The sequence below is a fragment of the Microtus oregoni genome, unplaced genomic scaffold (genome assembly GCF_018167655.1).
Source record: "Microtus oregoni isolate MIOR12 unplaced genomic scaffold, Mior012 000011F_ref0000422, whole genome shotgun sequence".
Taxonomy (NCBI): domain Eukaryota; kingdom Metazoa; phylum Chordata; class Mammalia; order Rodentia; family Cricetidae; genus Microtus; species Microtus oregoni.
In genome coordinates this window covers 43,116,704-43,132,652 of record NW_024543070.1, presented here as the reverse complement: position 1 = coordinate 43,132,652, position 15,949 = coordinate 43,116,704, and the positions used below count along the sequence as shown (strand labels likewise).

At 41.5% G+C, this 15,949-nt stretch overlaps 1 protein-coding gene across 1 annotated transcript in view; it reads left to right on the top strand.

Moving 5' to 3' along the window:
- Window positions 1-15,949, top strand: part of LOC121453373 (collectin-12) — a 197,513-nt gene that overhangs the window by 154,285 nt on the left and 27,279 nt on the right. The window contains exon 3 of the mRNA XM_041660108.1: window positions 15,223-15,345. Coding sequence (XP_041516042.1) covers window positions 15,223-15,345 — 123 coding nt within the window. The remainder of the gene's footprint in view (window positions 1-15,222; window positions 15,346-15,949) is intronic.

Below are 15,949 nucleotides of genomic sequence, written 5' to 3'. Positions count from 1 at the left end.
CACCCCGAGCCTGGCTTTCCCAGCAATGCCTGGGAAACACATCTCTTACATGATTTGTGCCCAGCTGTGCTGTGCTCTTGGGAAGTAAGCAAGAGTGGAAGGAGGCCTTTCACCAAGCTCACAACCACAAAGTTCAACTTGTGTGTATTAGTCCTGCAGCTAAAATGTAGTGTGTGATCACACAGTAGGCTTGGTGGACCATCGTAAACTAGCATTGAATTTTATAAGCACTGCCATAATAAGAGTGGGGAGTGGGGTTTTCCCTCTGACTGTAATGCATGTTCTTTGCTAGGTGTTGTCTATTGGGTGCTGTTTCCCTGCAGTGGTGTTGGAGGTGTTAGGCAGCTGTAGAACAACCAATAGGTTTTATTTCTGCATGCTGGTTTGTCTTGACTAGCTTTCTCACGTTAACACAACTGCCTTCCGAGAGGAAGAAGCATTGCATAGTACCAGGAGCTGTAAAGTCCAGACTTAAGTTTAACCCTTGCTTAGGAATGGAAATGCTGGGAATCTCTGAGCCCTTCTCTTTTAGTTCTTCTTCAGACTGTGGCACTGTGTGTCAAGGCAGGAGATTAAAATGTGCTGTCTTTGTTTTGTAAAAAGAGCACCACTGGTGTCCTCAATAGGACTTAAGCTTGAGTCACTTTTCCAAGTATAGGGTTGGGTAATTGGGGAAGTTCTCTAAGGCAAGCCACATCTGCTAAGCCAAGGCCACCCCGGGTATCCTATTGTCAAGGACCCCTTAGAAGAAGTACTTCTTTAGAGGGTGTGTGTGTGTGTGTGTGTGTGTGTACATGCGTGTATGTGGAGGCCAGAATCAGCCTCAAGTGTCATTTCTAAGGTGCAATTTACCTTTTTTTTTTTTTTTTTTTTTTTGAGACAGGGTCTCTCACTGGCCCGGAGCTTGCTGAATAGGCCAGGTCAGACTCTCCACACACTCCAGGATCTGCCTCCCCTGCCTATCAGCACTGAAATCACAAGCACACACTATAAAACTTGCTTTTTTATGTTAGGAATTTTCCTAACGCAAGCTCTCTGCCAACGCAAAAAAGAAAAATCCCAATCAAGCCAAATCACAACAAGCCAAATTAAAAAAATATCCAGGTTTAATGGGATTCCTGCACTCTTGGGGAAACCAGGAAGCTACGAGGAGGGTCAAGGCTTGGTGGGCCCAGAGATCGGGGCCTCCAAAGATGGAGGCAGAGACCAGGACTTGGGACTTACACTTTATGTTGGCTCTGAGGATCGAGCTCAGAATGAACTGGCTCCCAGCCCCAACAGAGGGATTCTTGACTATAGATCAGTTGCACTAGTCTGAGTGGCGAATGTTTAACAACCAGCTCTCCAGAAAGCAAAAGCTCTCTTGTAAGTTGTATGTCCATTTCCAAGGTAGAAACATGCTCAGTGAGGTCAAGGCCGCTTGTTCATTGCGGCCGCCCAGAACCAAAATAACTACACAGATACTGTATTAATTAAATCACTGCTTGGCCCATTAGCTCTGACTTCTTATTGGCTAACTCTTACATCTTAATTTAATCCATTTCTATTAATCTGTGTATCAACACTTGGCAGTGGCTCACTTAAAGTTTTGGCATGTCTGACTCTGGCAGTTCCATTCTCGCTCTCTCTCTCTCTCTCTCTCTTTCTCTCTCCCCCCCCCCTTCCTTCTCCAAGAATTTAGTCCAGTTTTCCCTGCCTACCTAAGTTCTGCCCTGTCAATGGGCCAAGGCAGTTTCTTTACTCACTAACCAATAAAAGCAACACATAAACAGAAGGACTTCCCATACCACTCCTATAAGTTGTATGTCCATTTCCAAGGTAGAAACAGACTCAGTGAGGCCATTTTCAAGGTATGTATGTAAATTTCAGGACCATGGAACTGTGAACACATACAAACAGTAGGTTGTCACCATTCAGTATTATGTAATTCCTGCCACACCCCTAACTGAAGAAAGTCACGTATGTGTATACAAAAGCATGTTTTTATTTATCTCATTTTTCAACACATTTCTAAATTTTAACTATTAGGAAGAATCTCTTTGGTGTGAAAAATTTAGTAAGTCAAGTTGGTCTCATTTACTTGACACTCCGTTACAACTGGCTGTGTGCCTTCTAGTGTTTCTGTTGAGTGGCTTTTTGTTTAATTTCTAGTTTTATTCTTTCGTCTTGAAAATCATAATTATCTGTCCCATGAAAAACTTCTTCCCTCTGTCTGCCCTTTGTTCAGCTTTAATAGCAGTTATGTGGCTGAACTGGGCGACCATCCTGTGGGAGTCAAAGCTGTACTTTCCCCATGGTTGCTTAGCCAGTTTTCCTCACTTGGGTATTTGAACTTGGCTGACTAGTTTCCCGTTAAGTTTCTGAACCAAGAAATGTCTAGTTCGGGATAGACTGGACACTATCCATAGCGTCTGTCTCTGTCTTGGCTCCTTTCTTCTCAATTTTAAGCATCCTTTCTATTGAAGGAAAGAAACCAAAAACCTATTCCTAGAGGAATGAGAAATGTCTGTCAGGATCACTGTATTTTCATTCATATTGAACCCCTACCCTTTCATCAAAATACTGCTTTTCTTGGTCTACAAAGAAACATGTGTAGGGCTGGAGAAATGGCTCAGTGGGTAAGAGCATTTGCTGTTCAAGCAAAGACAGGCCTGGCTGTCTGGTCCAGTGACCCCAGCACAGGTGGATTCCAGCAGCTCACTGGCCAGGTGAAGCTGAGGTCAAGGATCAGTGAGACACTTGTCTGGAAGGAGCAAGATGCTCAATGTCTTCCTGTGGCCTCCGTTTACACACATAGACACACACACAGAGACACACACACACACAGACACACACACACACACACACACACACACACACACACACACCAAAAAAGAAAGCAAGAGTGGTGTGAGAGAGCAGCTCCAGGCTTTGATGTGAGCACCTCCATCCCCCATAATTAGGGGATAATTAGCAGGTTGATCCTGCTCAGCTGTGTGCCCTGTCATAATTTTGTTAGTCCTTAAGCTGCCCAAAGTGACACTTTTTAAAGTAACAACACTAGAAGCAAGTGGGGGGCCTTGCCTTTCATGTCACCCTCTCTGCCTCCTTAGATTAAGCTTTGTGAATGCCGAATGCTGAATGTAGAAAATGAAGTCACAATGAGATGTTCGCATTGACATTATCTGAGAAGGGTCTCCAGCCTTGTTTCACATTCCTTCCCCAACCCCGCCACAGAGCCAGCTTCTGGTGGAGGAGCCAAGCTGGGTGGGGGGTTGGTGCACACAGAGTATCTGAATGTTGCCTTTCCAATTGCTCTACTACTGAGCTATATCCCCAGCCCTTCTTTTACCTTTCATTTGGAGACAGGATCTCATTAAGTTGTTCAGAATGGTCTTGAACTCCCAATACCAAAGGAGAATTTTCTACTTTCTATCGTCTTTCCTCTGCTTCCAAAATAGCAGGGACCTCAGAAATGTACCATCATGCACAGCAAATTTTATGTTTTAAGTTATTCACTGTGTTTGAAACAAAATTGAAAAAACAAAACAAAAGAAATGAATGCTCCCTTTCATGCACGTTTCCCAGGATGCCTACAGGACAGTGAAGTCACCCTGCCAGGCCTCACCTGAAAGACAGGCACAAAGGTGGAGTGGGACTGACAGGAATCATCTTCCTTCCCCTGCTTCACTGTCTTCACTCCAGTCTTACTCAGTGCAGTCCCATTCTATGCAAGGTGCCAGAGAATGCTTGTTTGTTTTTTCAGAAAAATGAAAAAAAAAAACATAGTAAAGAAAAGAATTAAGTCCCCATTCCTGTCAAAGGAGAGGTCCTGAAGATGGCATTTAAATCACTTGAGAGACACACAAATGAGTGTGGATGTGCACATGCAGCTGACGGTAAGGGCTCAGACCCAGCAGCGCTGGATGCCAGTGAGTTAGGAAGGGACTCACCGAGGAGGCAGTTGACTAGTCAGAAGGGATTTATTTGGCAGATGGAAAGGATACTTTAGGAAGAGAAGGGTAAATATCAGAGCCAGAGATTAGATGAATAGCATATTGTTGGGGGAGCCCAGGATCTTCCATTCTTATCATTGGTGCCTGATATACAGCATGTACCCTGTTCTTATTTTTTCTTTTTTCAGATTAAGAGACTGGAGGTAATTTGTCTTTTAATCACCAGTTGTAAGCCCTCCCTTTACCTCTCTGCTAACTGTGCATGTTTGTTTCTTGCAGCCTTGAGCCGTCAGCACATGCTATGGACATAGATAAAGGAGTTGGAGGATGTTCTTTGAGATTCCTATTTCAGTGTAGTATAACTTTGAAAGAAAACATGCTAAGGCAACTGAGTTGGTCTGGTTTCTAGGCTAAATTTCTGGAGGCCCCTAGATGCCTCATAGTTGGCCTTGAAATTAGAGTTACCTTCTCCCACCACAGGTCACCCTGTTCCCATATTACCACTTCCCTTGGAGTGGGACTTATTCTCTATGAGAGATCAACAAGGCTTCTTGGCCACATAGACTTCCATAGCCAATCCTCACTCTTGTGGAACAATGAGCACTTATTTAGGGTGGAATTACCTCACTTGCTGCTCAGGTATGTTAACATATGACATAGAATTACAGCCTGCAGAAGCCTGGGCCCTGTCATAGTTAATAGGGACTAAATTTTCTTGCTCACGTCTGAGAAAGCTTCTCTCTCAACACATAAAATGTTCTGTGCTGCTTTATTCTGACAGAATGCTTGTCATTCACGTTTAACCTGACAGTCCCTGCAATTTAACTAGTTAGACATCCTTAATCTTGCCTCTTTTTTTTCATTTTTTTCTAGAAATAAATAAGCTTGAATAATGTGTGACATCCCAGCTCTGTGACATGACTTGGGAAACTCTACTTGTTTGACCATCTAATTTTCTAAAGGGTATATACTGAGGGTAATCCTCCTGCTCTGTAGGGTATTAGAGGAATTGTAAGCAACAAGGAGGGAGAGTTTGGTGCACATCGGGTCCTCAGAAATAGCAGTTATTCTTAGCAATTCCTGCTTGTGTTTGAAACAGTCACAAACTCTGCACCAAGCCCAAAAAAAAAATGTCTAAGAGCTTCTATCCAAGTATGTGCATGGAATATGCCTGTCTCAATTGTGTGGCAGACTCTCAAGGCCCAAGCTGGAGCCAAATCGCTTTGGGTTCTTTTCATGCAAAGATTCAGGGCTTAATCACAGAAGGACACTGCATAGTAGTCCAGATAACAGAGCTGTCAGGACTGCTGGACTCTGTCATCCACTCATTCTGTGCCGTTGAATGAAACAACCAGGAATGCAGCCAAGATGGAGGAACCAGCCAGGAAGAGTGTGTGGCAAAGATACAATGTTTGACCTCTGCAGCCAACAGAGTCTTCTGCTCAGAACTGAAAACATTTGTGGATAGTTCATCTGATAAATTTATGTAAAAACCACAAAGAGAAAAAATGGTGTTGTTTTAAGACACTACATTCTGGAAGACACTCTATATTCTAAGAAGGACCATTATATCTGGTTTCTGCCTATAGCAATTGTTTATAAAAAGACAGGGTATAAATTATAAATCTTAAAACAAATATGACTTACTCTTAAAAAAATTAAAGCCTGGAGTTCTCGTCTATTTCCCTTTTCCAGGGAGATTCATGTCACCTCTCTTAAAGTTCTCCTTGTTTCCTTTCTTCTCTGGTGTTGTAGACTGTAGGCTTTTTGCTTATATTTACTATGTACTTATGAGTGAGTACATACCAAATTATTTGTCTTTTCTGGTTCTGAGTTACCTCACTCAGGATTTTTTTTTCTAGTTTTATCCATTTGCTTGCAAATTTCAAGATGTCATTGTTTTTTAGCACTGAGATGTACTCCATTGTTTAAATGTACCACATTTCCTTTATCCATTCTTTGGTTGAGGAGCATCTAGGATGTTTTCAGGTTCTGGCTATTATGAATAATGCCGCTATGAACATAAATGAACAAATCCTTGCGGTATGGGTCTGCATCCTTTGGGTATATGCCCAAGAGTAGTATTGCTGGGTCTTGAGGTAGATTGATTCCCAGTTTTCTGAGAAACCGCCATACTGATTTCCGAAGTGGCTGTACAAGTTTACATTCCCATCAGCAATGGAGGAGTGTTCCCCTTACTCTGCACCCTCTCCAGCATAAGCTATCATTGGTGTTTATGATCTTACCCATTCTGACTGACTGACAGTCATTTTGATTTGCATTTCCCTGATGTCTCCTAAGGAAATTTGGAGAAAGTAGGGCTGAAGTGGAGGGGGAAAGGAGAAGTAAAGGATATAGACAGAAGTTTCTGTCCCACCCGATCCCAAAGCTATTCAGTCCAAACGAAACACACTAAGGCTTATGGTAATTATAAGCTATTTGACCTATTAGCTCAGGCTTATTATTAACTAGCTCTTACAGTTTAAACTACCCCATAATTCTTGTCCATGTTTAGCCACGTGGTTTGGTACCTTTCCTCAGTAAGGCATTCTCATCTTGCTTCCTCTGCATTTGGCTGATGACTGCATCTCTGCCTTTCCTCTTCCTAGAATTCTCCTAGTCTGATCGCCCCGCCTATATTTCCTGCCTGGCTACTGGCCAATCAGCATTTTATTAAACCAATATGAGTGACAAATCTTTACAGTGTACAAGAGCATTGTCCCACAGCATTTCTTCTCCTTTCTTTAAAAAACAAAACCCCTGCATCTAATCTCCTTTGTTTAGCTTTTTTCTTACCACTATCCATAACAACTTGTAACCAACACACTAAACAAAGACAAATAGCCATAATCCATTTTCTGGGAATGTGGGTGTGGTTTTCTAGGCTACTTCCTGCTGATTGGGAGCACTGGTAATCTTATGGGGACCCAAAGAAATATTAGAATTATGGTCAAGTCCTGACTGGAGTATTTTGTGAGGCTTGACAATCTTAACCAGCAGCATTGAAGTTGTTTTGGATGCAGAAATCAGAAGAAACTACAAAAGAGGTGCTCTGAAACGGATCATCTGGGCCATCTGTTCCCATTGAAGATTTTTCAGGGGGTCTTGCTTGATCAAAACTTATTTTTCCTAACCAAGAATGAATCCATAGCCTCTCATTTCCCATGGAAACAATAGCCAAACCTCTTCTCCAAAGTAACATATCTTTTGACTTAAATTATGAAGTCCAAATGTTTTCAAAATATATAGATTGGATTAATCCAGCAGTATTTATAATCAAAATTAAAAATACTGTACCTCTTTCTTCAGTTGTCTTCCTCAAAAACAACACAGTATCCAGATTCTCTGTGTATTTTCTATCTTGATATGGCTTTTTTTTTTTACTCTGTTTCTTTTAAAAAATTTTTTCTTTTTTTTCTTGAGACAGGGTTTCTCTGTGTTGCTTTGGCTGTCCTGGATCTCACTCTGTAGGATGGCTTCAAACTTATAGAGATATATCTGCCTGTGCTTCCCAAATGCTAGGATTAAAGGTGTGCACCACTATCCTGGCTACTCTATTTCTTTTTCTTTTTTAAAGACTTTCTCTTCCTTTTTTTTCCTGTCCCAAGCCTAAGTATATTTTTAAATACACTGTAAACTGTTGATATGTTTTTTTCTGTCTGAATTATTTTTATTGTATATCTCTATCTTTTTCTGACCACAAGAGTCTTTAATCTGCTAAGAGACATGACTAGGATTAAAACTGCAGCTTTGGCAACTGGCTCCACCACATTCCTTAACTTTTTGAAAGTCTAGCTTCATAGTGGAGATACTGGTATTTAATTGTTTGGTGGCAGGGTCTCTTAAAAGATCTGCAAGGTTTTTGCTGCTAATGCTGAGTCAAGAAGCCTCTCTTAAAGGAGTCATGCTTCTGCTCGCCATCAGTAAATAGAGCCTATGGAAGTAAGACAGTTACCAAGAAGCTGAGCTTGATTCTGTGTCTGTCTAGAATCCCCCCCCCCTTTACAAAGCTTTCTCAGACTTTATATGGAAATTCTTACCAAATGTTTGGGTGTTATTTGTAGACAGAAGTTTGTGTACCACCTGGTCCCTCAGCTCTTCAGTCCCAAAGAAATACACAGAGGCTTATATTAATTATAAGTTGTTTGACCTATTAGCTCAGGCTTATTATTAACTAGCTTTTACAATTTAAATTAACCCATAATTCTTGTCCATTTTTAGCCATGTGGCTTGATACCTTTTCTCAGTAAGGTACTCTAATTTTTCTTTCTCTAGCTGGTGACTACATCTCTGCCTTTCCTCTTCCCAGAATTCTCCTAGTCTGGTCTCCCCACCTATACTTCCTGCTTGGCTACTGGCCAGTCAGTGTTTTATTAAACCAATATGAGTGACAAATCTTTACAGTGTACAAGAGCATAAGGGTGTAGGAGAAGGGCCCGCTTGTTTGTTCTGGCCACCTAGCTAGCTTAGCCCTGAAATAACCACACAGAAATTGTATTAATTAAATCACTGCTTGGCCATTAGCTCTAACTTTTTATTGGCTAACTCTTACATATTAAATTAACCCATTTTCATTAAACTGTGTATCACCACGAGGTCATGGCCTACCAGCCAAGTTTCAACATGTCTATTTCTGGCAGCAGGTCCATGGCATCTCTTACCCTGCTTTCTTCCTCCCAGAATTCAGTTCTGCCTTCCCTGCCTACCTAAGTTCTGCCCTATCAACAGGCCCAAAGCAATTTCATTAACCAATGAAAGCAGCACAACGAAAGAAGGACCTCCTACATCATTTCCCCTTTACTGTTTAAACAAAAGGAAAGCTTTAATATAGTAAAATTCTAGCAAGAATTACAGTTATAATATTTATATTTACTTTATCTTTTATTATAACTAAAGAAAACTATAAATCCTTCAATTCCATCAAAGACTCCAGAAGGATATAATATTACCTAAGTAAACAAGAAGTACATTGTAAGCAACTTCCAAAACTCTAGAAATGACAGACTCATTCATGAAGCAGGAACCCCAAAGGATCATCTCACCTTTATGCAAGTTCAGCAGTCATTTCTCTACATGTCCTGCTTGTCTAGTAAAGCAGTTCAGGCAAGAGCAGGTTTTTGCCCAAATGGCTAATCAACTCCATAAGGAATCTCTTTGATGCCCATCTTTTTCTTGAAGTAGCTTGTGCTTCCAGGAGATGTGTCTCTGGTGCAGGAGAATTGTCTGTATTCTGTCAATCATGTTTCAAATAAACACTGATTGGCCAGGCAGGAAATATAGGCGGGAAAACCAGAAAGGAAGTAGAAATGATGTAATGAGAACAGGGCAATTCTGGGAAGGAGGAAGTTGATTCTTTCCACTCCTGCCCAGACCACCGAAGTAGCAGGATATGATCTGCCCCACTGAAAAAAGGTACTAAGCCACATGGCTAACATAGACTAGAAAAATGGGTTAATCAAGATGTGAGAGTTAGCCAGTGAGAGGCTAGAGCTAATGGGCCAATCAGCTTATAATTTATGGGCCTATGTGTGATTTTCTCTGGGACTATACAGCTGGGGGGCCTGGCGGGACAAAAACCCAACAACAAACAGGACCCTCCATGTTGCATATCTCACTGTCATGAAAAGTCTTAAGTTCTTAAACATTTTAAATGCCATATTCTGAAGGTCTCTGAGATTTGAAGAATACCTATTTAGCTGAAATATATCTGTATACATCTAGAAAATCTAACTAACATGACTGCAAGCTTGACTATTATATATGATTATCTATTAACCTATATTTTTAAATTATACATGACATTTTTAAATGAACTACACAATCACAATACCTTAATCAAGATCAGAAATACATAAACATATAACAAAATTGACCTTATATTTGTATCAATAAACCAAGATCCATACCAATGCAAATTATTCATATCTATATCATAACGGGGGGGGAGAGCATGGGAGAATGGGGTGGTCAAGATGGGGAAAGGACAGGGAGAGAAAGAGCATGGAAAGAAATATCTTGATTCTGAGAGCCATTATGGGGCTAGCAAGAAATCTGGTACTAGGGGAATTCTTGGGAACAAGGATGATCCCAGCTAAGTCCCTAACAATAGTGGAGAGGGTACCTGAACTGGCTTTCCCCTGTAATCAGATTGATGACTACCTTCATTGTCATCATAGAACCTTCATCCAGCAACTGATAAAAGCAGTTGCAGAGATCAACAGCTAGAACTGGACCAAACTCCCAGAGTCCAGTTAAAGAGAGGGAAGAGCAATAATATGAGCAAAAGGGGTCAAGACCATGATAGGGATACTCACAGAAACAGCTGACCTGAGCTCCTTGTAGCTCAATGACTCTGTACTGATAGTGGGGAAATCTGCTTAGGATTAAATTAGGCCCTCTGAATGTGGGTGACAGTTATATGGCTGGGGGCAGTCTATGGAGCCAACTGGCTGTGGGACCAGGATTTATCTCTAGTGCTTGAACTGGCTTTTTGGAGTCCATTTTCTTTGGAGGCATACCTTGCTCCAAATTGAGGCCCTCCAAGATTAAGAGGGCCTTAATCTTGCCTCAGAGTGATGTGCCAGACTTTGTTGACTCCCCATGGGAAGTATCACCCTCTCTGAGGAGTGGATGAGGAATGGGATAGGTGGGAGGTAGAGGGAGTGGGAGAAGGAAAGGGAGAGGAAACTGGGATTGGTATGTAAAATGATAAAAGATTATTTTAAAAAAATTAAATCCAAACTAGAACCACTGTCCTTCTTTTATGTATATATGAAAAAATAGAAACTATACTATTGGTAAATGCATAGACTGTTACAGTAAATTCACAATGAATGTGAAATGGTTTACTCATAAAACTATTTTCTAAATCTTTCTTTGTTCCTATCTAGTTATACTTTCATGAATAGAATTACTGAGAACTTGTTTATACAGAAAGTAACTGCACTACAAATTCTTGTCCCATTTTTGTCATTCCTCATGTCACTTAAGAATCTTGGCATGCTAAGGTGTCCAGCACTAGAATTCATATTTATTAAAGTAAATCACTTAGTAATAAAAAGAATTATACTAACAAAATCCATATTGTACCACATACTAAATGGCTTGTGTAATAAGGACAAGCTAATTATTTATGGGATGAAAGCGTAGGGTTTATAACCTTTTGTGATTTCATAGCAGTAGCTAGCCAGAATGTTAACTTTGTTTTGTTGCTGTGGAGGACAATTATAAGTATGTATAGGTATTTATTTGACTCATAAATTTTACTGTTAGAGCCAAGTCATTCTCCTGGGCTTATGGGAATATATGCCACCAGGCAATAGATTAGTAACTACAGAAACCATGTGATAGGGTCACTTCAAATCTCTGATCAAAACTGATGTCTTTGAGATTTTGCAATCTACCAGCTATGTGATGCACATGGTCTTAATGATAACACTGCCTAGCAATAGACACTTGAGGTGTTTAAGATGGCCCAGAATGTTCCACTATACCCATGGTGCCAACATGCACCCACTGTGGAAGATGCTCAATCAGTGTGTGTCCCTCTTAATGGACAAGCCTATATTTGGTGATATACATGACAATCAAACACAATAGTAAAGGGAATGCCCCCCCCCACTTCCAAAAAAGTTTGGAAAAACAGATTGGTTTGGAGCCTGGACCACAAAACGTGGGAGGGCTCTTTATGGAGAACCATAGCCGAAAGGAATTCTCTTTACTGATGAATTCCTCTGGCCCTTTGTACTGGCTTTTTTGGGGCATGTCAGCTATTCCTACAACCAGCTAACCACCCCCTGCTTGCTGGCCCCACCCCATCCAGTTCTTACTTGAAATATGTGTTATGGGAAACAGGGCAACAGAGAAAACTTTTGAGTGTGGTCAGTCTATTCTTAACTTTGTTGGGCTATTCAAGTTTACCAGACTGATTCTGGCTTCATGGGGCCTCAAAGGTTTTTGAATAATAAAAACTTGAACACTGCAAAATGCATTTAAATCATAAGCCAAGAATGGACTACAGTGGGTGGTAGTTCAAGAAGCTAGCCAATGGGAAAGCATGGACCCTGAAGGGCCTTTGCCTGTGGGCAACTGCATCATAAATATGCTGTTTGGGCCAGGTTTTTCAAGAAGTTAGATTTCTTGGTGTTACAGGCCAACTTTGCTCCACTTTCTGAACTGAAATCTCTGATGCACAGCATTCTGTAGATTGATTCCCCTTGCTTTTCTTGCGCTTCTCCCAGCCCCCATGGGAACAAAGTCCCTAGTCTCTTGAAAGTAATGCTAAGTAAACAAACACTACAAAGGCTGTTAACAGGGGGATATCTCTCTCAAATGTTTAGGTTTTTTTGTGGTTATCTAGGTTCAAGGAGGAAGGGGTCCCCTAGCTCCAGGAGCCAGCAGGGCCTCTTTGTAGTAGGCATCTATATGTTTAGCCAGATGTCATCCCAGGGAAGGGCAAAGAAGGAAAGATAAAGCAGAATTCTTATTAAAAATAAGACTCCTGAGGGAGAGAAAAAACAAGCTAAAGAATAGGTCAAGTGGAAAGGAGGCCAGGCAGTGCCATCTGCTGTTGATTAACGCTGATAGTCAGCAATGAGAAGTGCACACTGCCAGGAAGTGCCCCTGCTCTTTGGAATGTGGACCTGTGGCAGCTGTCTGGGAGCAGATCTTCATGTATCCCACATGCAAAGATGCCCAGTGACAACACAGTGCTACAGAGTGCATACAGACAGAGAAGGACAGGAGGGACAGGTGCCTGTGGTAGTGTCTGGGTGGGGCATGCATCTTCTGATCTTGCTTCACCTTGCTGGCCTTTGTTTCCCTATCAATAACAAAGTGACACTTGGCCAAATGACCTCTGTGCCCCCCTTAAGCTCCCAGATTCCACTGTCCGTCATACTCTGCCCGACCAAATCTCCCAAGGTTCTTCTAAGGTTCTGGAAAAGTGTTGAGAGCCTTAGACACCTCAAGCCCCAAAACTCAAAGGAATAGCACCCCTAGCAGCTCAGTTGCATCCAGTCTTTTTTCAGAGATCCATCTGTCTGTCATTCCCCTGTGTTACAGTTGCCACCAAAGCAATGTTTCTTCCTCAACATGGAATGGGACATGCTTGGAGGTCTACTTATAATTCTTTCTCTCCTGATTTTTGTTTTATTTTAAGTAATTTCAGTTTATTTGTGTGTGTGTGTACTTGTGTGCGTGTGTACATGTGTGTGTTCATGCACACATGCATATGCACAGGGGAGGGCAGAGGACTGCTGTAATAGTCACAGTAGGGTCCCCTGCCATGCGGTCACAGGTGGAGGGCAGAGGACTGCTGTAATAGTCACAGTAGGGTCTCCTGCCATGTGGTCCCTGGGTCAAAATCAGGTCCAACTGCAGGTGCCTTTACTTGCTGAGCCATCGCAATAGCCCAATTTTATCTTAAACCATCAGATTATAGAGACTTTGTGCTGAAATTTGTATATGTTTGTCTTCATTTGTTTGTTCATCTTTTAGTTAAGGGTAGGGCATTAAAATTGTTTTTGTCTTTTCCTTCTTGGCAAATACATGCAGACAGCAATATTTTAGTAGAGGGTGAGGCTGGATTCCAGTGGGAATGGAGGGTAAAGATCTCACACTAAGACAGTAACAGTGAAAATGGAAAGAATGTGCAGAGCAGAGATCATGGTGTAGTGCAGAGATGGTACCTTGCAGAGGCCAGCTCAAGTCATAATCCTGGCTGTGGTATGTGTCAGATGGCGCATATGCTGTCACTACTGTACCTCCTTGTAGCTTGTTCTATGGATTCCAGATGCTACCCAGAAAGGACTCGGCTCAGAACTTTGTACTGGGTTGGAAGCCAGTGAACATCGGGAAGCTAGGTGATAAATAAAGATGGTAGTGAAAATACCCTACAGGAAGATCAGCAGGGACTCATATATTGAAGAATTAGTAGAGGCACACTGTGGAGATTTTTAGTTTAACCACCTGAGCAGTTTGTATTATAGTACTTAGTTAAGTTGGAGATCCAATCGCTAGGGCAGCAGTAGACATGAGACAGCACTGAGACACAAATACAAGTAAGTAAACATATGTAATTTTTAAAATGGTTGATTACCCATCATCAGAAAGGTTTCTCCCTGCAGTGATGGGAGCAGATGCAGAGACCCACACCCAAACATAAGGCGGAAGTTGGGGCACCCCGCAGAAGAGGGAGAGGAAGGATTGTAGGAGCTAGAGGGGTCAAGGATGCCAGGAGAACATGACCCACAGAATCAACTAAGCAAGGCTCTTAGGGGCTCACAGAGTCTGAGTCTCTCCGTGTCTGCACCAGGACCTCTGTGTGCATGCTGTAATTGTTTAGCTTGAGTGTTTGTGGGAGTAGGGGTACCTCTGACTCCTTTACCTGTTCTTGGGACTCTTTTCCTCCTGCTGAATTGCCTTATCCAGCCTTAACATGAGGGTTTGTCTAGTCTAGTCTTATTGTAACTTGTTAGGCTATGTTCGATTGCTATCTCTGGGAGGCTGCTATTTTCTGAAGGGAAATGGAGGAGCAGTGGATCCAGTTGGGAGCGTTGGAGGGGGGGAAAGCTAGGAGGATTGGAGGAAGTGGAGGCTGCAGTTGGAATCTATTACATAAAAAAAGAATAAAAAAGAAAACCTGGTTGATTATCATAGTGGAGTGTGATTTGAAGTTGTGTGTTATTTTAAAATCGTATTGGATGTAACTATGACAATATGATATAATATTGGATGGGCTTGTATTGCTGCAGTGGAGAGTTTGTTTAATTTGAAAATATGTTCATGGTATAGAAAGGCATGTGATAAACTCTTCTTACTTATGTTATTTAAATCCAAACTCATTGTCCTGGCTAGTGTTGTCAAGTTGACAGAATCTGGAGTCATCTCAGAGACAAGCTTCCCGGAATATCTAGTGAGAGGTCTTTTAGCCCCACGGGGGGGGGGGGGGGGGGAATTATGTTGATTACGTTCATTGATTGGGAAGACCCATCCTGAAAGTCCTGGAGTGTGAGAAGAGGAGAAAATGAGCTGACTGGGTGCAGTGGGACAACCTCTGGGGCTGGCTGTCTTGCCATGGACTGTAGCCCTGAGCTTCCAGTCAGAAGAGACCTTTCCTTCTCTAGCCATGGACTGTAGCCCTGAGCTGCCAGTCAGAAGAGACCTTTCCTTCTCTAGCTTTCTTTTTGTCAGAGCTCACACTTGCAGCATCAGGAAAAGTAACTAAGATGTGCTTTAGCGAAGAAACTGTTTGAAATGATGTTTTTTTATCTGACTTCTCTTACAGGTATTCAAGAAGGAACACAGTGTACCAAATGTAAAAATAACTGGGCACTGAAGTTTTCAATCATATTATTATACATTTTGTGTGCCTTGCTAACCATCACAGTAGCCATTTTGGGATATAAAGGTAAGTATGCACTCTTTCTGTTTGCTTTCCAAATAGCAAAGGGATTTGAAATTTAAATGCTAAAAACATCACCTTTGGAAGTAAGAAGTACAGTTGGCCCTTGTATCCATAGAGAGTTAATTTTAGGTCATTTGTCCCCTCAAAGGATCTCAAAATCTTTTAATGCTGTCTTCCCTTTAGTTCAGGGCTTCCATTGTTAGTATGTATACATCCTCCCATATATTTTATGTCACTGCTAGATGACTTATAATACCCAATATAATATAAATGCTATGTAGATGGTTGCTATACCTCATTACATAGAGAATGATGCCAAAAATAATTTGTATATGTTCAATACAAATACATTTTCCCCAAGTATTTCCATTGTGAGGTTGGTTAAATCCAAGGACCTAAAACTTGGGAAGGACCGTTGAATTATATTTATGATACTCCTGTGTAAAACTCACTAACATGATGAATTCCATTTTTGTGTCCTGAGATATTAGCTATGGATGGGACAGTTTTGATTCACTTCATAATCATGACAGTCCTTTCTAGGTTAGGCAGATTTTTTTCTTTTTTCCATGTTGCTTTTTCCTATTTTTTCAACCATTTCCTTTTC